The 18,218-nt window shown below is 43.1% G+C and overlaps 5 protein-coding genes across 9 annotated transcripts; 2 read left to right on the forward strand and 3 right to left on the reverse strand.

The window, feature by feature from the left end:
* Positions 1-794: 794 nt before the first annotated feature.
* On the reverse strand, positions 795-8,974 carry LOC108603266 (metastasis-associated protein MTA3). 2 transcript variants are annotated; one of them, XM_017991922.2, is made up of 13 exons: positions 8,744-8,974; positions 6,692-6,853; positions 4,583-4,690; positions 3,995-4,293; positions 3,608-3,928; positions 3,351-3,539; positions 3,009-3,284; positions 2,722-2,951; positions 2,411-2,661; positions 1,982-2,341; positions 1,790-1,917; positions 1,616-1,731; positions 795-1,543 (listed from the first exon to the last, which is right to left on the reverse strand). In XM_017991922.2, exons 1-13 carry the CDS (start codon positions 8,769-8,771, stop codon positions 1,408-1,410), a joined length of 2,604 nt encoding a protein of 867 aa, XP_017847411.1. In that variant the 5' UTR covers positions 8,772-8,974; the 3' UTR covers positions 795-1,407. The 2 variants fall into 2 exon arrangements, with proteins under 2 accessions (XP_017847411.1, XP_017847412.1); XM_017991923.1 differs by lacking the exon at positions 4,583-4,690 and having other exon boundaries at positions 796-1,543; positions 8,744-8,973.
* A 235-nt stretch (positions 8,975-9,209) lies between these two features.
* LOC108603267 (protein transport protein Sec23A) lies at positions 9,210-12,371 on the forward strand. 3 transcript variants are annotated; one of them, XM_017991924.1, is made up of 6 exons: positions 9,210-9,601; positions 9,664-10,931; positions 11,034-11,187; positions 11,256-11,804; positions 11,985-12,008; positions 12,191-12,371. In XM_017991924.1, exons 1-6 carry the CDS (start codon positions 9,323-9,325, stop codon positions 12,278-12,280), a joined length of 2,364 nt encoding a protein of 787 aa, XP_017847413.1. In that variant the 5' UTR covers positions 9,210-9,322; the 3' UTR covers positions 12,281-12,371. The 3 variants fall into 3 exon arrangements, with proteins under 3 accessions (XP_017847413.1, XP_017847414.1, XP_017847415.1); XM_017991925.1 differs by having other exon boundaries at positions 9,323-9,601; positions 11,988-12,008; XM_017991926.1 differs by lacking the exon at positions 11,985-12,008 and having other exon boundaries at positions 9,323-9,601.
* Positions 12,372-12,398: 27 nt separating this feature from the next.
* LOC108603271 (calcineurin B homologous protein 1) lies at positions 12,399-13,925 on the reverse strand. Of its 2 annotated transcripts, none has more exons than XM_017991929.1 (2): positions 13,769-13,925; positions 12,399-13,205 (listed from the first exon to the last, which is right to left on the reverse strand). In XM_017991929.1, the coding sequence occupies exons 1-2, from the start codon at positions 13,833-13,835 to the stop codon at positions 12,703-12,705; spliced, it is 570 nt and encodes a 189-aa protein (XP_017847418.1). In that variant the 5' UTR covers positions 13,836-13,925; the 3' UTR covers positions 12,399-12,702. The 2 variants fall into 2 exon arrangements, with proteins under 2 accessions (XP_017847418.1, XP_017847419.1); XM_017991930.1 differs by lacking the exon at positions 13,769-13,925 and adding an exon at positions 13,311-13,389.
* Positions 13,926-14,004: 79 nt separating this feature from the next.
* LOC108603270 (mediator of RNA polymerase II transcription subunit 27) lies at positions 14,005-15,130 on the forward strand. Its single transcript, XM_017991928.1, has 3 exons — positions 14,005-14,268; positions 14,329-14,595; positions 14,654-15,130. Exons 1-3 carry the CDS (start codon positions 14,099-14,101, stop codon positions 15,096-15,098), a joined length of 882 nt encoding a protein of 293 aa, XP_017847417.1. The 5' UTR covers positions 14,005-14,098; the 3' UTR covers positions 15,099-15,130.
* A 22-nt stretch (positions 15,131-15,152) lies between these two features.
* Positions 15,153-18,156, reverse strand: LOC108603269 (gametogenetin-binding protein 2-like). The gene is made up of 4 exons (XM_017991927.1): positions 17,880-18,156; positions 16,754-17,320; positions 15,577-16,683; positions 15,153-15,470 (listed from the first exon to the last, which is right to left on the reverse strand). The coding sequence occupies exons 1-4, from the start codon at positions 17,973-17,975 to the stop codon at positions 15,255-15,257; spliced, it is 1,986 nt and encodes a 661-aa protein (XP_017847416.1). The 5' UTR covers positions 17,976-18,156; the 3' UTR covers positions 15,153-15,254.
* Between the last annotated feature and the right edge of the window lie 62 nt (positions 18,157-18,218).

Consider the following 18,218-nt stretch of genomic DNA (forward strand, 5'->3'; position numbering starts at 1 on the left):
TAAGTTTGTTTTAATTTAAAGAATTATTTTTATTTTACAAAATTACTTAAATCGTAAAGTTAAAAATACATATATATTGACTTACAGCTAGAATTTCTTTATAATCAATATTTATAAATGTTCTTGTTTCTCACTTGCTTTTCAGTTTTTAATTATTATTATTTTATTTTGTGTTCTACTCTCAGAATTTGCTTGTCAGTTGCCAAATCTATTACTTTTTAATTTCATTTTCATATCTTGGGAGTTGTATCATTTAATTTAATTTATTATATTATGTGATTTACTTTGCTTACACATATGTATGTATATCTATAGGCGTAATTAATATGCTATGTTTGTGTGTGTTTGCGGAGTGTGTGTGTATTGATTTTAAATGTAGTATATAAATTATGAAAATAAATTGTATTCGAAGTTATAAAATTTATACCATTTACTGTACAAGTTGTTGCAGTTTTTCTGTTTGTTTTTTTTTTTTTCATTTAGTTACAGCATATGTATATGTAAATAATTTTTTAAATAATCTTGCACGTCACATTTATATTAACAAGTTTCTCTTTTTATCGACTTAAAGCATTTTTTTGTAATTTCTAAATATTTCCCAACGCTTTTTGTTTTCTAATGAAAAATATTTTCGAAAATTTTGTAGGCCTTTCAATTTCAAATTTACGTATATGGTTTATGCTAGCATACAATAACAAAATTGACATTTACAAAAAAAAAAAAAGAGTTAAAATCGTGCTTTACGCTTTACATTTGCATAGAAAAACATATTAAAATAAGTCAGCAGACAATAAAAAGAATTATATAAATTTAAAAAAGACAATGCAAGCGAAATGCACATTTGGCAAAAAAAAAAAACTTATAAAGAAACAAACAACGTGTATGTTTCTTGTATCTTTGCTTCGATTTTGCTGCTTGTATTTGGGATGCGGTGTATACTGAGATTTGAAATAATCCATGATTAACATATGAGAACAAATATTTGATTTCATGTTGATCTACTATTGCTTTCGGTCTTAACACTTATACTCTTACTATTTGTTATGTGGAAACAGATATTTATATGCTTGTTGCTCTCTCTATCAGTTGTAATCTGTTTTTGCTTCTTTTCGTTTATAGTGAACGTCATACAGAGATGCTGTAACTATTGCCTACACTATATGGTATATATGTATATGCGTGTGTTATGGGCGTGTTTTTCTTTTTTCTTTTCTATGCATGCGGGATGTGTGTGTGTCTGTCTGTATGTATGTACATGGCAAGCCATTTTAAGAGACTGCATGTCTGCATGTCTGTGTGTCACTAGTTGAGCAACGCATCCATGGTGTATGGAAATGGCGGATGCTGATGCTGATACTGCTGCTCGTATCTATTGGCTGTGAACAATTTGCTCGCTGCTGTCGCCGGTCAGTCCAGGATGACGATTTGTGATTCAATGGGCTTGCTAGTCGGCTCGTTGGCCATAGATTTGATTGGCAGTGTGCGCCACGGTTTGCGTGCTGCGCGACGCAAATCCACAGCTGAGAGTATCTTGCGTGTTTTTCTTTAATAAAAGACAAATAAAAGAGTTTAGTATATAAGCATGCGCTATGAATAAAAGTTCACAAGCACTTACTTGTGCACATCTGTGGCTCTAAAGTAAACATCGTCCGGTGCATCCATCCAGCTTATAACCTGTTTGCGTCCATTGCCACCGCGTGCCATTTGTGCAATCTTTTGCTTGCCATTGAGCTGCAATTTATAATGTGTTAACTTGTGTTCCAGCAATTAAGCTATGAATGTAACCTACATGATGTCTTGAGAGCGGTTGACCTGATGCTGCCATCATGGCGGCAAATTGCTCTGGACTGGGGCAGTGCGAGGGCATAGGATCCTTGTTGGGCCGCTTGGCGGGCGGTCCGCTGGCTACAATAGTAACTGTAAGCGAATGCATTAGTATTAGCTATGGAATTCTTGCAACAGTTGCCGCTCTTATGCTTACCCTCAGTGCCATTGAGTTGATGTTCGTCGTGCGCCCGCTTGCGTATCGTGGATGTTGCCTGCGTTGGAATTATGCTTAGCTCCTTGTCAGTGGTAACCGGTAGGGCGACCACATCAGGCGTTTTGTTGGGCACACGCTCGTACACTAAGCTGCCATCGGCAGCTTTTGGTGGCTTGGGGAATGAGACACTAACGGGTTGCGGCATTTTATCCTTGGGCGTTAGCACGAGCCACTCGTGTGGACCACTGCCAGGCGCGCCCAGACGATTGGCAATCTTGGTGACGCTGCCGCGATCCTTGGGCTTGAGCAAAAGCAGCTTTTTGATTTCGGCCTGCGATTTGCCGCTAATACGATTTGTAACTGCAAATTGTAATGCCAAATTTAATATTATATTTGATATTTGCATAAAAGTTCAGTAATTGCACTTACATTCCTGCTTGACCAGCAGCGCATTGATTGCGTACGCGCTCTGCCGCGCCGCCTTCTTGGGTTTCACAATGCTGCGGCAAATGATGCGTGCCACACGCGTCATGGGATTTGTGTGCAAATAAAAGGCAGTGCGCGTCTTCATGATGGGTCGCGGTGAGCCAGAGCTTATAGCAATGCCATGTGCCTGGGCATAATGCCGCGCCAGATGTGTTTTCAGCTTGAACTCCTTGCCGCAATTCACAATGGAACATCTGCAAGGCAAATAAGTAAGTTTAGATTTATTACTTAATGTTGGATGTTTGGCAACTCACCTGTGCAATTGACGATTGCTTAAATCACTGACTTTATCATCATCGTTTAAATCCACTACAGCGCTGGCTGTCAACGCTGGCGATGCTGATAGCGCTGCCTTTTTCTTAGCCTCGGCCACATCGTTGGTATCGCCCTTGTGCGCCGATTTCATGCTGCCATATTTTCGCCAATAGTCCCAACAGCTCTGACAGAGTCGACTTGGCATATGGCCATTGCTAAAGGAATTCCACTGTTAAAGAATTGAGAGTTAGTGACATACTTTATGATGTGAATTAAGTCAACTTACTTGTGATGATTTAGTTGTGCCGCAAGATTCGCATGGTTTGCCATTGTTGGACAGATCGGCACCGCCATTGGTGGTGCCATTGTATATGCCAGCGGCTGCGTTGCTAGACTTGCTAGCGGAGCCATTGCCTTTGCCACTGTTGTACTGTGGTATGTAAACCTGTTTGAGTTTCAGTTCCGCCTCGACGGCCTTGACACGCTTCTGCTGCACATAGCGATCGGTGGTCTTCCACATATAGTAGTATTCAATGATCTGCTTAAGCGTTTTCCAGGGCAGCTGTTGAAACATTGCAACAATTAGTTATCGTTATTGTTATATTGTTAGCTGCACTCAAGTACTTACGAAATCTTGTCGAATATCATTAAAGTCTTTGCCATATTTGTCCAATGCTTCCTCAAAGAGATTAGCCTCTGATGCGCTCCAATCTTCGATCTCATCGCGGCAGAGCACTGGGCCAGTTGAAGGAACTAACGAGGACATGGCCTCCTCAATTGAATATTCATGCTTGTGCAAAATATCCATAGCGTGAAACTAACGAAAGCAAATCATATTCTTAGTATACAAAACAAAATTCATTATGATATATAATTGATGCATACCAGCGTTATATCCCGACTGGCAGCTGCTGCTGACATATGCAGCGAGGGCTGCTTCACCGAGCTGCTGCAGTCGAGGGCACGGGCAAAGGTGCCAATGGAACGCGAAACAACGAGAAACTGATCAATTTTTCGATCGGTTAAACTGTGCTCCGGTGTCCAGACCAAGGATTCAAGCTCCTCCAGCTTACGCTCGTCCGTGGCGGTGTCTTTTAGCTTTGCGGGTATATCACACTGATAGCGACTACCGACACGTATCTCGCCCTTGTCGGCGAGCAACGTTTTTTGATTCGGATCGAAGACCAAGCAGTAGAAAAATGTGTCCTAAAATCAAAATATATGAATTATTGGAATGATTAAGGGTGGATTATAAGTGTGACATCGGCTTACATCTTTATTGAGATAGCTTTGCAGTGATTCCGTTTCATTGAGCAGCGTGACAGAGCACTTGCCTCGTATCTGTGTGGCGGGTATTGATTCAACTTGTCGCGACAAAAACAGTTCGCGATGCTTGATCTGGTAGCGCTGTTTGCTGGTCAGGGATTCACTCTTCTCTGCATCGCCAGCAGACGCATTATTGTTGTTGTTGGTATTATTATTGTTGTTGGAGTTGTTGCTGGCGCTGGAATTGCCGCTGTTGGCGCCGGCAGACGCTTGCGTTGGACTGGTGCGTTCCTCTTCAAGTGCAGCTGTAAACAAGCAGAAATATATTTAATAAATGTTAAACAATTAATAGGAATTACTAGTTAAAAAAAACATACAAACTAATACAAATGTTTGCTTACAAAGAAGGAGCTAAAGATACTTGTTGCATACTTAAAAGAATAAAGTTGTACTTTTAATACTAAAATAGAAAATCAGTAGTAGTTAAAGAAAGGTAGTACAGTTTAAGTTTAAACAACAAATATTATTAATAATAAATATTACGAAACTAAATGAGTTCGCTAAATTGTTTATAAATGTTGGAATTTCCTATACCTATAGAGGGATCAAGCACGGCTTGCGCCGCTTGCTCCTCGCCCACCGGTGTGCGTAGCCAAGTTTTCTTCAGTTTTGTTGCCAGCGGTGAATCCTCGGCGGTGGCCACTGCATCATCATCATCATCATTATCGTTTTGCGAATGGAAATTATGATTGTACAAATAAATTGATTGTATGTATAATATTTACAAAGGCGCAAACAGACAAATAAAATTGTAAGTAAGGTTAGGTACGAAAAGTAATTTCACTAAAAGATGTCGCGAGTTTCGGCCAACGCAAAATAAATACAAAACTTTTTGAATTTATTTTTAATACACAAACACACACATACACAGCAGGCAGCAGGCGCATGTACAAAGGGGGTGGTGGTAGCTTGAGGAGTTCAGCGCCCCACTCCACTTCACCCCACCACCACCACCAACAGCAACAACAACAACAACCCTGGCAATCTCATGGCCGGCGAGAGGCTGTGGCTGCATTACAGAATTTTAAACACAGTTGGTGTAGGTGTATATATTAAAAGAAAAAGGAGAAGCAGCCGTGTGGAATGTGGAGGGGTGGAGGGGAGGAGGGGATGTGCGTGGCTGTGTTTGCTGGCCACAGATAGGACAAACACTGTTGCCAAGAGCAAGACGGGGTTAGGTGTGGTATGAGTGGGGGGTATGTGGGGTGTGGTGTACTCAGTGCAGTGGTGTAGTGTGGTGAAGTAAGCGCATTTGTTTGTCCAACTGTATTTCGCGGTCTTTGCTTTTTTTATACTTTTCTATCGTTTGTTTTTGCTACTTCACACGCTTGATGGAACTATTTTTAGTTGGTTGTGCTAATTTTTGTAATGAATAATTAGCAGAGCATGCCGAATAAAAGTCTCCCTTTTCAATCTTCAACAAAAAAATTACCAAAAAAAAGAGGCACGCAATTGAACAAGGGATAACGGGTTCTGTTAATAGCCACTGTTGTCGCACATATTGCGTGGCTCTTGGCTAAGAGCGATGAGCAAGGGGATGAGGTTAACGCATTTTCGTTGGGTCACGTTTACGTATTAAATTTAAGCTCCCCTCGGCACACAACTCAAACAAATGAGAGCGGGAGAGGTATATTGGGCTGTCCAGGCTGATGACTGCTGGCTGGCTGGCTGGCTGGTTGCATGCTCTCCACCTGTCTCCTCTTTGGCTGTCGCCTGCTGTTGTATGTATGTGTGTGCGTGTGTGTGTGTGTGTATACATAAATGCAAAGCGTGGCTTTCAGCTCCTTTCGTTGCTTCTGCACTTGCCAGCATATTTCGTGAACACACACACACACACATAGACACATGAGGGCGGCAGGCAATGAGGTAGACTGTAATGTCCTACCTACTTCTTTTTGCCTAGCATTTTCACCATTGATGCTGGCGCCGCCTAACGGCAACCAAAAACGACAACAACAACAACAGAAGCAGCAGCAGCAGCAGCAACATCAACAACTAAGTACAGTGCAACTCTAGCGCTTACACACTCTCTTATACATTACGCTTGTGCTTTTGTTACTCTTTTTGTTGTTGTTGTTGCTACTACGGATGCTCGGATTCCGTTTACTCTTTGCTTTGGCTGTTTGCTATACAGTTGTTGTCATTGCGGTTTTTGCTGCTTTTGATTTTTCATGTTGCTCCTGCTGTTGTTGTTGTTGTCGCTCCTACTAAGTGGGTGTGTGTATATGTATACATATGTGTGACTGCGACTGTGAGTGCGAAGGTGTGTGGTGTGTGTGTTTTGGGTGGCCTATGCTAAGCTGCAAGTAGTGGGAGCTAGAGATAGAGGAGCTTCGGTTTTGGTTTCGGCGCAACCGAACTACCCAATCCTCTTTTTAACCAATGCCGGCTTCGTCGCAGCTTTGGGGGTTTTGTGGTGAAAAATGTGCTTAGGATTTCTACTTGTGTGTGTGTGTGTGGGTGGAGATTTTAACTTTTGACTTGTTTGAAGGCCGCGCGTCGACTTGTCTTAACATAACCTCTCTCTGCCTCTCTCCTCAAGAAAAACAAAAAAACGTAAAAATATTGTATGTATGTGTTTACGCACCTCTAAAATATATGTATGTATGTATGTATGTGTGTTTATTTGCATGTTGTACTTACGTTGATGCTTGTCGGCCAGCTGTACAAGTGGGTTTGGCAGATCACGACGCCGGTAGAAACACATGACCTTTGCCTCCACATTGCCGGTTTGGTTTTTATTCAACTCCTCGATGCGGCGTATCAGATAGGGACTATTTGGCGTTGTCTCAACGTAGACGTAGTCTGTAAAAAATCAAAAGAAATACACCAAGCCCATTATTAACTTGTGAATTGTAATTGATATCAAACAGTTAGGCTAACTATTTAAACATCACCCAAACAAAGTTAAAGGGAATACCAACTACTGAAATCTAGCGAACCATTTGTATTTAAGTTTATCATATTAAGCTTTTTTTGTTTAAATCTCATAGCTAGTGCATATTTACATTCATAAATTAAATGCGTCGTTGAGATAAATCTCGTATATTTTTTTTCTTATACTCGCCACGCAGCTCTTAATTGCGGTTACAGTTTAGTGAAGAAATATGCGCATTGCTCAATTAAATACAATGGTGGGCATAGGTATATTCATCTGTCCATTAAGCGTAACTAAAAAGAGCAGCGTAGTAGTTTATATGCATGTGGGCAGAGATGCGAAGAGTTGGAGAGGGGGAACAACTAAACGCGAGCAGAGCGCGCAACGCTCGCGACGGTGCGGAACCTGTCGCTGAAACCGTTGCTTCGGTTTTGACCACGGCAGCAGCAGCAGCAGAGCAAAAGCCAATAGAAGAGACAGAGAGAAAATGACAAAAGAAAAGAAAATAAAAAAAAATAAAATATACGAACAGCGATCAAGCGTCACCACACGGCAGGCACAAGCAAAATAAAAGGAAAATGTATCTTTTGCATTTGTTTGCTTGTGTTACACCAAAAAAAAAACTACAATAAAAAACAAAAAACACAAAAAGAGGAGATGAAAAAGAAAGTGTCGCCTGCGACGACATTTGGGCTGATGATGCTAGCGTGCCTGTGTTTGCGTGTGTGTGTGTGTATGTATGACTATTAAGAGTGACTAAGTAAACGCGCAATAATCATAAAGAAAAATACTAAATAATAAAAATGAATTTAGTACTCTAAATTATGCCTGCGTCAGATACATTTCGATTATTTATTTTGATTGCTTAAATTAGCCGTTCGCATATTCGGTTCATTTGCATTGGAGTGTTGAGCATGAGCAACGAGAACACACAGAGTGTGTGGGGAAGGGAAGGCAGGTGGAGACAACAATAACGTCATCATTTAGTAAAGGGGTGCGGGAGTGAGCAGGCAAGCAATAGTAGAGTGGGCAACAGTAGTAGGCACGAAATTTTGTAGTGGGGGAATTCGCTCTCAAAGCAGCGGATGATGAATGCTGCGCTAAAATTGCAAACTCATTAACATAAGAAAACAAGAAAAGTACATCAGTCACGGAAAAAAATAAGTAACGAAATTACACTTTCACACACACACATGCTTAGTTTGTCAATGCAATTTAATTTTATCAGTATCCGTATCCCCAAATATCACACACACACACACAGAGAGAGAGAGAGGTTTATGTGTATGTACAGCTTATCTGTAGGAAACAGAATCATATACATATGTACGACATAGTATGAAAACACTTGCTGCAGCTGGGACAATTTGGATCGGCACACACACACTCACACACACGCACGCACACCTATCAGCATAAGCGCTACCCCATCCCTTCCCCCATTTGCACGCTTGCTTCGTTCGGCCGGTTAGTCGATGTTCCAATGCCGCCGCTTCGCTGATGTTGAAAAACCGTCTACGTTGTTAAAACTCGCGTCGGCAATTTGACATACAGTGTACCAATTCAGCCCCCCATATACACCTGGCTAGCAGTATGCACTAGCGTAATTGATAGTAACATCATTAAAATATGTGTGGCATAAATAAGTTTGTGTGGATTTAATGCACTTTATATTAATTTCCTAATATTTGGAGTCCCACGCACGCACACACACACACACACACACACATGTATATACGCAGGCCAGGCGAAACAGTGAGACGGCGCCGATAACGAAAGATGATAGAAAAGCGAGTATGGAAAAAAAATTTTCTCACCTCCAACTCGATACATATTTGTGGCCATTTTCACAAAACTTTCGCACCAAATTTCACATGTAAAATATGCTACACTTGTTCAGCACTGTTTTTTTAATAAATTTGTTTCAAATTAGCGCACATTTATTAGCATAAAATTAAAAGTTGTTATGATTGCATTTGCATTCACATAAGACGCGTTTTTTTCGTCGCCATCTTAGAAACAACTCAACACACACACACACACTATGACAGAACGAGCGAACAGCTGCAGCAGGGCTGCATTCGAAAACCGTGCTGCTAACTCGGCTTAAAGTAGTTTCTGTTTATTTTGATAAATATATTAAAACTATGTATAAAGCGTATATAAATTATAATTTACACAGCAAACGCTGCTAACAAAAACTGGTTTTATTAAACATTTCATAGTTAACAGCAAAATTTTAATAATTGTGTCAGCTGTGTCTACGCGCAAAAGCTGATTGCTACGTGTCTAACTGTCAATCCGTGACGTGGCCGACCAAACGATTTTTCCCCAATAAGATATTGCTTGTGCTTTGCAATTAATTTCAATTAATAAACGCAAGCAAAGCGCAAACGATGACCACCTACGAGGAGTTCATCCAGCAAAACGAGGACCGCGACGGCGTGCGTCTTACCTGGAATGTGTGGCCATCCAGTCGCATTGACGCCAGTCGATTGGTTGTGCCTCTCGCTTGTCTCTATCAACCACTAAAGGAGCGCCCCGACTTGCCACCTATACAATATGAGCCAGTGTTATGTACGCGCAGCAATTGTCGGGCTATATTGAATCCACTCTGCCAAGTGGACTATCGTGCCAAGCTCTGGGTGTGCAACTTTTGCTTCCAGCGCAATCCGGTAAGTAGATGAAGTAATTACCATTGCAATAACACTCAATGTCAACCTGCATTCGTATGCAGTTTCCGCCGCAATATGCAGCTATTTCCGAGCAACATCAACCTGCAGAGCTTATTCCAGGATTCAGCACCATTGAATACACTATTACTCGTGCGCCCACAATGCCACCAGTGTTCATCTTCCTCGTAGACACCTGCATGGATGAGGAAGAGCTTGACGCACTGAAGGACTCACTGCAAATGTCACTGAGTCTTCTGCCACCCAATGCGCTAGTGGGGCTGATTACGTTTGGCAAGATGATTCAAGTGCATGAACTGGGTGCCGATGGCTGTTCCAAAAGTTACGTGTTCCGCGGCACCAAAGACTTAACTGCCAAGCAGGTGCAAGATATGCTGGGCATAGGACGCGGCGCGGCGCCAACACCACATCCTCAGCAGCATCCTGGTGCACCAGGTGCTCAGATGCAGGGTGCGGGCGCTGCCGGTGCTCATGTGCCACCGGCACATCGCTTTCTCCAGCCGATCAGCCAGTGCGATGCCGCGCTGGGTGATCTGCTGAACGAGCTGCAGCGCGATCCTTGGCCGGTGCCGCAGGGCAAGCGTTACCTGCGTTCCACGGGCGCCGCATTGTCGATTGCGGTCGGTCTGCTGGAGTGCACTTACCCGAATACGGGCGGTCGCATTATGACCTTTGTGGGTGGCCCTTGCTCCCAGGGCCCCGGCCAAGTGGTCGACGATGAGCTCAAGCATCCCATACGCTCGCACCACGACATCCACAAGGACAACGTCAAGTTCATGAAGAAGGCCATCAAGCATTACGATGCCTTGGCGCTGCGCGCCGCCACAAATGGCCATGGCATCGATATATACTCGTGCGCCCTCGACCAGACCGGTCTCATGGAAATGAAGCAGCTTTGCAACTCTACCGGCGGCCACATGGTCATGGGCGATTCGTTCAACTCGTCGCTGTTCAAGCAGACATTCCAACGCGTCTTCGCGCGCGACAGTCGCAACGATTTAAAAATGGCATTCAATGCCACATTGGAGGTGAAGTGCTCGCGCGAGCTGAAAATCTCTGGGGGCATTGGCTCGTGTGTGTCGCTGAATGTGAAGAGCCCGTCGGTGTCGGATGTGGAGATCGGCATGGGCAATACGGTGCAGTGGAAACTTTGCACCCTAAATCCCAGCTCAACGGTCGCCTATTTCTTTGAGGTTGTCAACCAGCACTCGGCGCCCATACCACAAGGTGGGCGTGGCTGCATACAGTTCATAACACAGTATCAGCATCCAAGCGGTCAGCGGCGCATACGTGTCACCACGCTGGCAAGAAAGTAAGTGCGGATTGGACATTTTCCGACTCGCCGAGCTCTTATCGGATCATAATCCATATATTAATTTGAACTCTTTCTCTTCTTTTTTTTTCTGTTGAACAGCTGGGCTGATGCCACAACCAATGTGCAGCATATTAGCGCTGGCTTTGACCAGGAGGCGGCCGCAGTGCTCATGGCACGCATGGTGGTCTATCGTGCCGAAACGGACGAGGGACCAGACATATTGCGCTGGGTGGATCGCCAGCTGATTCGATTGGTATATATAAATCTTGCCATTAAACTAGTTTATACATATTTTAATTTATTTACTTTTGCTATTTGCAGTGTCAGAAGTTTGGAGAGTACTCCAAGGATGATCCAAACAGTTTTAGGCTGTCGCCAAACTTTAGTCTGTTTCCGCAATTCATGTACCACTTGCGCCGTTCGCAGTTCCTGCAGGTCTTCAACAATTCACCCGACGAGACCACATTCTATCGACACATGCTGATGCGCGAGGACCTCACCCAATCTCTGATCATGATACAGCCCATACTCTATAGCTACTCGTTCAATGGTCCGCCCGAGCCGGTGCTGCTTGATACCGCCTCGATACAAGCGGATCGCATACTGCTGATGGACACCTTCTTCCAGATACTCATCTATCATGGCGAGACGATTGCCCAATGGCGTGCGCTCAAGTATCAGGATATGCCTGAATATGAGAACTTCAAGCAGCTGCTGCAAGGTCCCATCGATGATGCGCAGGAAATATTGCAGACTCGCTTCCCCATGCCGCGCTACATTGACACCGAGCATGGTGGCTCCCAGGCGCGCTTCCTGCTCTCCAAGGTGAATCCATCGCAGACGCACAACAACATGTATGCCTATGGACAGGTGAGTCATCAACAGTGCGCCGCTCTCTCGCTTGCGACACACTCTCAATTTCAATTGTCAAACTAATGTGCTCAATTATGATTGTTTTGTTTTACATTTTTATCTGATTTTGTGCGCTCCGCCTCCCCCTTCTACTTCCCTATTCTCTTGTCGTTCGTTGTTATTGTTGTTGTTGTCCAGCAGCCGCCAATTGGTCAATCGACGGTAGTAAACAATATATTTTTCCGTTCAATATATCAATATATTTAAGTTGGGTTTTGTTTTTAGTTATAAGTTGCTTCTCCTATGCTTCGGTTCTGGGCCGCGCTCTAGCTTTCACTCTCTAAACTCCCTTGCCCGCCTGCTCTTATTTAAACTGTGACTATATTTTGTTTTTGTCTCAACAGGATGGCGGCGCTCCGGTGCTAACAGATGATGTCTCGCTGCAGCTGTTCATGGAGCATCTGAAGAAATTGGCCGTGTCCTCCACCACATAAAAAGAGTCAAGCATACAATATACACACATACATAGATTCCAAGCATACGCCTGAGCATAAAATAAAACTAATATACAATATATTCACACATACATGTGCATGTATTATTTACACATTTTATTTATGTTTAGCAAAGCAATTGAATTGTTTAAGTAAATAAATACATTAGTTTTTAGTTTTTGTTTTCACTGGCCCAAATGGAAAATTCAACTTGTAGCGGAATGCGACGCGGCAACATAATAAACTAAGCAACAAATTAAATATGTATTGTTTTAATTACTACAGTTAAATAACTATTTAATACAAAAAAAACAAATTATACTCTCCTTTAACTGCAAATATTTTCTCTAAACTATTTGGTACACACTGACTAAGTAATTGAACCGCTTGTGGCCCTAAACCCCCCGACTAGTGCTTGACGGTTAGTTAAGAAATCTTATAGACATTTTCTGATCCACATCGGTGCGTTCGAGCGCCTTGCAAAAGTCCTCAAACGATATCTTGCCCTGACAGCACAGATCTGCTTCCAATATGGTGCGTTCGGCAATGCTGACCAGCTGATCCTGGCTTATATTTGCGCCCACCATCATGTGCAGTATGGACAGCAGCTCGTCGCGACTAATGACACCATCATCATCCAGATCGTACATCTTAAAGGCAAACTTGAGCTTCTCCTCGCGGCTGTTCAGCTTGCTTTGTTTATTGTCGCGCAGCGGTCTGAAGTGCGCCAGCACATTCATGAACTGACGGAAGTTCACACGATCATCGGTACTCTCCGCAAAGAAGGAGTGCACAATGCGCTCGCAGAGCGGATTTATGGCCAGCTCGGGTATGCGCATCAAATCCTCGCGAGAGAGCGTGCCGCAGTCATTGCGATCCAGCGAGGTGAAACGCGAATACAAACGCTCAATTTGATTAGGTGTAACTGGAAGAGAGACAGCAACAACAACAACAATAGATTAGATTATGGCAAACAAATGCTATTATCATTATTATTGGATACCGAAGTGCCGCCTTATCTTAATTATACCTGATAAATGCTTGTACGAACATTTAGCAATTGAGACTATGACCTAGCGGTACAATTGGTCAGCACGTCTGACTCAATGACGTTGTCAATAGCATGTATGAAATCTACTGCGCCTTATATAATTTTCCAATTTAAAAAAAAAAAACAATTACTTTGCTAAACACCTCAGGCAACAATTACAAAAGCTGTTAGCTACAAACACACGTACATGTGTGTATGTATTTTCGCATGTGTACTATAGGAAGCCGAATTTTTATTGCTTATTTTATTAATTTTAAGCACTTTATAATAGAGTGTGAAACTAGCTATGTATAGTACTATGGCAATGGCTTTTAGCAAACGTTAATTGCTTGTTAAATATGTATAGACAATCTATTAGCCAGCATTGACTTTTTAGCACTTTGCAAATTTTTGGAAAATCTTATATTTCCCAACGCATTTTGTTATTATTTACTTACAGCCCGTTTCGTTTTGTATTTGCGCAATTTCCTCGTGCCGCAGAAAAAGCGAAGATTTGTTACCCATTTTTGTATAGTTTACTTAAGCAAATGCAAAGAAGACTGCAGCAAGAAAAAACACGTCCGCTTGCTTACAAAGTTACGAAGAATAAAAGAATAATAAAGATTGTGATAAAGCAAGAATAAAGTAGACCAGGTCGTGCGATGGCTAGCGATGTGCTTCTAGCTAAACTTATCGCTCAGCCCCCACTTTTAGTGTGACCAACCAGCCCGCTTACCCTGTATTTTATTGCCTTTTGCAAATAATATTTGTTTACTGGTTGAAAATCAATGGATAAGTTAAATTTAACTTTAACGGCAGTTAAAAACCTACGCTCAAGCGTGCGCCAATGCTTTGAACAGCTAGCTGATGGCACCGATGGCGAGGGCGTGGAGGAGAGCCGCAATAAATTTGTTCACGATTTTCAAGACCGATTTGGTGCTATCAACTCGCAATTGCGGTAAGTACACAATATTTAATGTTGCGATTGTGATATTAAAGCTGTATATTACATCTATAGTGAAGTGGAGCAGCTCATAAATGGACTGCAAGTGCCGGCGACAGCATATCATTTGGGTAATACTACATTTTTGGCACAGGAAACCTCGCAGGATCGCCAGGCGCTGTATCCACAGTTGGTTAACAGCTACAAGTGGATAGATAAAGTGCACGATCATAGTTTCTTGGCGTTTAATAATCTCAACCAAAACACGCTGCGCCGCTCTTACAACTACTGCTCACAAAAGCGACAACGTCTGCCCTTTACCTCATTCAACAATGATCCGGAGTAAGTGTAACCAGATAACAATAGCATACTTTATATTGCTACTTTTGTATGTTTATAGCCACATAGACAAGCTATTAAGTGAGATTAATCATCCGCCACACACATCGTATAAGGTGCTAAGACCCTTCGGCTCCAATGCAGTGGCCATAGTGTCCATCAGCAATGTATTAAAGGCAGCGATAGTATTCAAGGGCGTGCTGATTGAGTGGGTGACCATAAAGGGTTACGATGAGCCACTGGATCATGACGATTTATGGGCGGAGTCTCGTTATGAGGTTTTCCGCAAGGTTCAAGAGCACGCACACTCGGCGATGCTTCATTTCTTCTCACCCACCTTACCGGATTTGGCTGTCAAAAGCTATGTCACCTGGCTCAATAGTCATGTCAAATTGTTTCTCGAGCCCTGCAAGCGCTGCGGCAAATATATAGCCAACGGTCTGCCGCCCACCTGGCGTGATCTCCGCACACTTGAGGCATTCCATGAGGAGTGCCGCAATAGCTAAGAATTCTATAGACACACAATAGGCATAACTTGTATACTTCATTTATTTCAAAAAACAAAAAAAAAATATATGTATTTTGAATGCAGGCGCGTGGGATTTTTAAAAACCGCCACGTGCGACTGAATAACTACAACGGTTTGTATTTCTTTAATGCATTTAATGGCCATTCAATCTGGCTGTAGTAGTAATGGCGGTAGCGGTGGTGTGTACACCACGCTGCAGGCACAAGCGCTCGAATCTCTCGCGCAAGGTAGCGCGCAGCTGCTCGCGCTGAAGCTGTACCTTGTCGTGCTGGTATTGATAGGCCAGCACAACATCCTGGGGAATGTAACAACAGTTCTCATCGTCTTTATCGTAGTCGTCAAAGTCGTGCTGCGAAAACAAATGGAAATGCAAATTGAATTGGTTATTATGTAAATATATAAAAAATTATTGTTAAAAAGATTCCAGTTCGATTTTAATTTTTATATACACTCACCCACATCTGCAGCAATGAGACCCTTGGCTCCGATTGCAACTGCTGGCCATAAAGCAGGCCAGACACGTAGCTTTCGTGAGCCGCCACATCGTCCAGGCTTCGTTCCTCGTCTTCTTCTAATAGCAGACTGTCGTGATGATGATTGCACAGTCCATCCGAGCATGAGACTTCAGAGCTCGCTGGCGAGGAAATGGCACTGGCATGCGATGTGGGTGGATCGGTGCCATAGCCAGAATCACGCACATCCTGCTCGCAGGGGCAATCGGGCATGGGAGCCAGGCAGTCGTTGCATTTGCCCACCTTGGACAAATCGTGACAACTGTTGGCCGCATTCAACGATTTTTTGGCTATTTTGCTATCAGATTTTTGCTTCTTTTTCTTCGGTTGCTTCTTCGATTTCGATGTCGATTTCGTAGTTTGTTTCGCATTTAACGGCAGCTTCGTTTCGCCATCATCGGCCTCGATGCCATCGTCGATGGTATCCTCTTCTGCATTAACATGGCCTATTTCGGGATCAGGTTTATCGGTATGCTGCACGGCATCTCCCTCCTCTTCCTCGTCCGACTCGACAGCGTCGTTATTATCCTCTTCACATTGGCGATGCATGTTCTTCTTCTCATCCTTCTTCTTCTTTTTCTTGAGCTTCTTCTGCTCCTTTTTGAGCTCCTTGGCTTTCTCGGCGCGACTTATCTCCTGATACAGCAGCTCCAGATTACTTATGCCCTGCTTCTGCTCCACACGCTCATGAAAGCTGCGACAAAGCGCATGCACACCCACCGCGGCCAGCACTTGGCAGGCGCGCTCCTCCTCGCGCAGACTAACATAAATGCGACGCAAGCGCTCGTACATAATCATACCAACGCAGGTGAGCACCTCCTCCTGTGCAATCTCCAATGTCTTGGCATGGCGTTCACGCAACTTGGAATAGCTACCATTCACCTCCGGCTCGGCACGCTTGATAAGCGCATCAAGGAACTCAATTTTATTTGTGCTCACATGAATATGCTCATCCGGCACACATTTGCGTATGTGCGCATACAGCTGAGCCGCATAGCCCTTTTCCTTGGTAGACACCTCACCAATGAGTATTTTATAGGCACGCTCAATCTGCAACAAAAAAAAAAAACATTAAAATTCACTCAATAATATGTTGATAGTGGTTCAGTTGTAGACTCACCTTTGTGCGACAGCCGGCGCAGAACTTGTGCTTCTTCAGATACTTGTCGAGCACATCATGAAGCTCCTTGGTTTCAATTATGGTTACCTCTGTCCGGCAATTGCTCTTCATGGCGGACCATACCTCTCGCCATGTCTCCGAGAAGGGCTTTGCACGAAACGCATCCAGTGAATGCAGCACACAGCGCGTCTTGTTACGCAGCTTGCTGTCCAATAGATTGTTAAGCACTTCGTGATGCCTATAAAGCAGCGTGCCAAGCGCCTGTGGAGTTTTCAGCTTCTCCTCCGTTATGCCCAGCGTACCTGTGGGCCGCAACTCCAGCGGATCGAGAGTACGATGACCAGACACGGTTAGCTGATAGAACAAACGCTCCACACGCCGACGACAGCCAACACACTGGACGCACTGATTGAGCACCGATATGAAAGCGCTGCTGTCAATCTCCAGAGATTGTTGACGTTCTGTCTCTGTGAGCAGATTGAATTTGCGTGAAAACTCTTCTAGCTCACGTCCCCGTATCTGTGGGCTGTCAATAACAAGTCCTTTGCTGTTCAGATCCATTAGCATCTAGGAAAGAGTGAAGACAGTAAGAGAGCTCATTAGATTTAGTGAAAAATGCAATTAAAGAGCAAGAAAATGCAATTGAAACCTGTTTAGAGATTTTCTTTATCGTTGTTTGCCGTAGTGTTGCCACTTCAACAACATGGCGACAACGTATGTATGCACATATGAATGTATGTATGTGTGAGTGTGTGTGTGTGTGTGTATAAGATTGTGGGTGAGTGAAAGAGGGCAAGGGTTGGACAGGTGCAGAGCTGCATTCATTGCATACAAACATATACATACATTTGCAGCTGTATTTGTGTGTGTGTGTGTATTTAATTTGTTAAAGTTTAATTAAACGCTTTAATATATTTATATGGGTGCATACAACGATCTTATTCATACATACATAATATGCGTATATGTGTTATGAAAGTTTAACAATGTTCACGCACACACATGTATGCATATTCATTATAAGTATTCATAGTTATGTGGGTTGCTTGACCAGCGGGGGGTGTTGGTGGGAGTCATTTTTAATAGTTAATTGTAATTTTACATCCAATTCGTGCATAATACTCACCATTAGCTTATCACCTGCCACCAAAGGCAAATGCCTCCTGCCTACATAACTAGAATCATCATCGTCCGTATTATAAACTTTAGTTAGTCTCGCCATGTTCTTTCAAAGACCGACCGACCAACACAATGTCAGTTTTAGGCACTAAGCAGACACTTTTGTGGCAATAAAACACAGCACACAGTAACTAAATGCACAGCTTCGCAAATATCTTTTTTTTACAATAAATTACGTACGTTTCACGTTATATTCACTATAAAACTGATTTTTCTACAATATCACACACGTATAGGGTTCAGCAGCAAAATCGTCGGCCATTAATGTATATAGTGTTGCGTAACG

Source organism: Drosophila busckii, chromosome 3R (genome assembly GCF_011750605.1).
Source record: "Drosophila busckii strain San Diego stock center, stock number 13000-0081.31 chromosome 3R, ASM1175060v1, whole genome shotgun sequence".
Taxonomy (NCBI): domain Eukaryota; kingdom Metazoa; phylum Arthropoda; class Insecta; order Diptera; family Drosophilidae; genus Drosophila; species Drosophila busckii.

What these genes read in the sequence shown, in the direction of transcription:
- LOC108603271 (XM_017991929.1), bottom strand. Translation starts at nt 13,835, where the DNA reads ATGGGTAACAAATCTTCGCTTTTTCTGCGGCACGAGGAAATTGCGCAA. An exon ending in AATACAAAACGAAACGGGCT is followed by an intron (nt 13,206 to 13,768) that starts GTAAGTAAATAA and finishes TCTCTCTTCCAG; the next exon opens with TTACACCTAATCAAATTGAG.
- LOC108603267 (XM_017991924.1), top strand. Translation starts at nt 9,323, where the DNA reads ATGACCACCTACGAGGAGTTCATCCAGCAAAACGAGGACCGCGACGGC. An exon ending in TTTGCTTCCAGCGCAATCCG is followed by an intron (nt 9,602 to 9,663) that starts GTAAGTAGATGA and finishes ATTCGTATGCAG; the next exon opens with TTTCCGCCGCAATATGCAGC. An exon ending in ACATGTATGCCTATGGACAG is followed by an intron (nt 11,805 to 11,984) that starts GTGAGTCATCAA and finishes GTTGTTGTCCAG; the next exon opens with CAGCCGCCAATTGGTCAATC.
- LOC108603270 (XM_017991928.1), top strand. Translation starts at nt 14,099, where the DNA reads ATGGATAAGTTAAATTTAACTTTAACGGCAGTTAAAAACCTACGCTCA. An exon ending in GCTATCAACTCGCAATTGCG is followed by an intron (nt 14,269 to 14,328) that starts GTAAGTACACAA and finishes TTACATCTATAG; the next exon opens with TGAAGTGGAGCAGCTCATAA. An exon ending in TCATTCAACAATGATCCGGA is followed by an intron (nt 14,596 to 14,653) that starts GTAAGTGTAACC and finishes GTATGTTTATAG; the next exon opens with CCACATAGACAAGCTATTAA.
- LOC108603269 (XM_017991927.1), bottom strand. Translation starts at nt 17,975, where the DNA reads ATGGCGAGACTAACTAAAGTTTATAATACGGACGATGATGATTCTAGT. An exon ending in GCGCCGGCTGTCGCACAAAG is followed by an intron (nt 16,684 to 16,753) that starts GTGAGTCTACAA and finishes TTTTTGTTGCAG; the next exon opens with ATTGAGCGTGCCTATAAAAT. An exon ending in TCTCATTGCTGCAGATGTGG is followed by an intron (nt 15,471 to 15,576) that starts GTGAGTGTATAT and finishes TTGTTTTCGCAG; the next exon opens with CACGACTTTGACGACTACGA.
- LOC108603266 (XM_017991922.2), bottom strand. Translation starts at nt 8,771, where the DNA reads ATGGCCACAAATATGTATCGAGTTGGAG. An exon ending in CCAGTCGGGATATAACGCTG is followed by an intron (nt 3,540 to 3,607) that starts GTATGCATCAAT and finishes TGCTTTCGTTAG; the next exon opens with TTTCACGCTATGGATATTTT. An exon ending in AGCAATCGTCAATTGCACAG is followed by an intron (nt 2,662 to 2,721) that starts GTGAGTTGCCAA and finishes TTTGCCTTGCAG; the next exon opens with ATGTTCCATTGTGAATTGCG.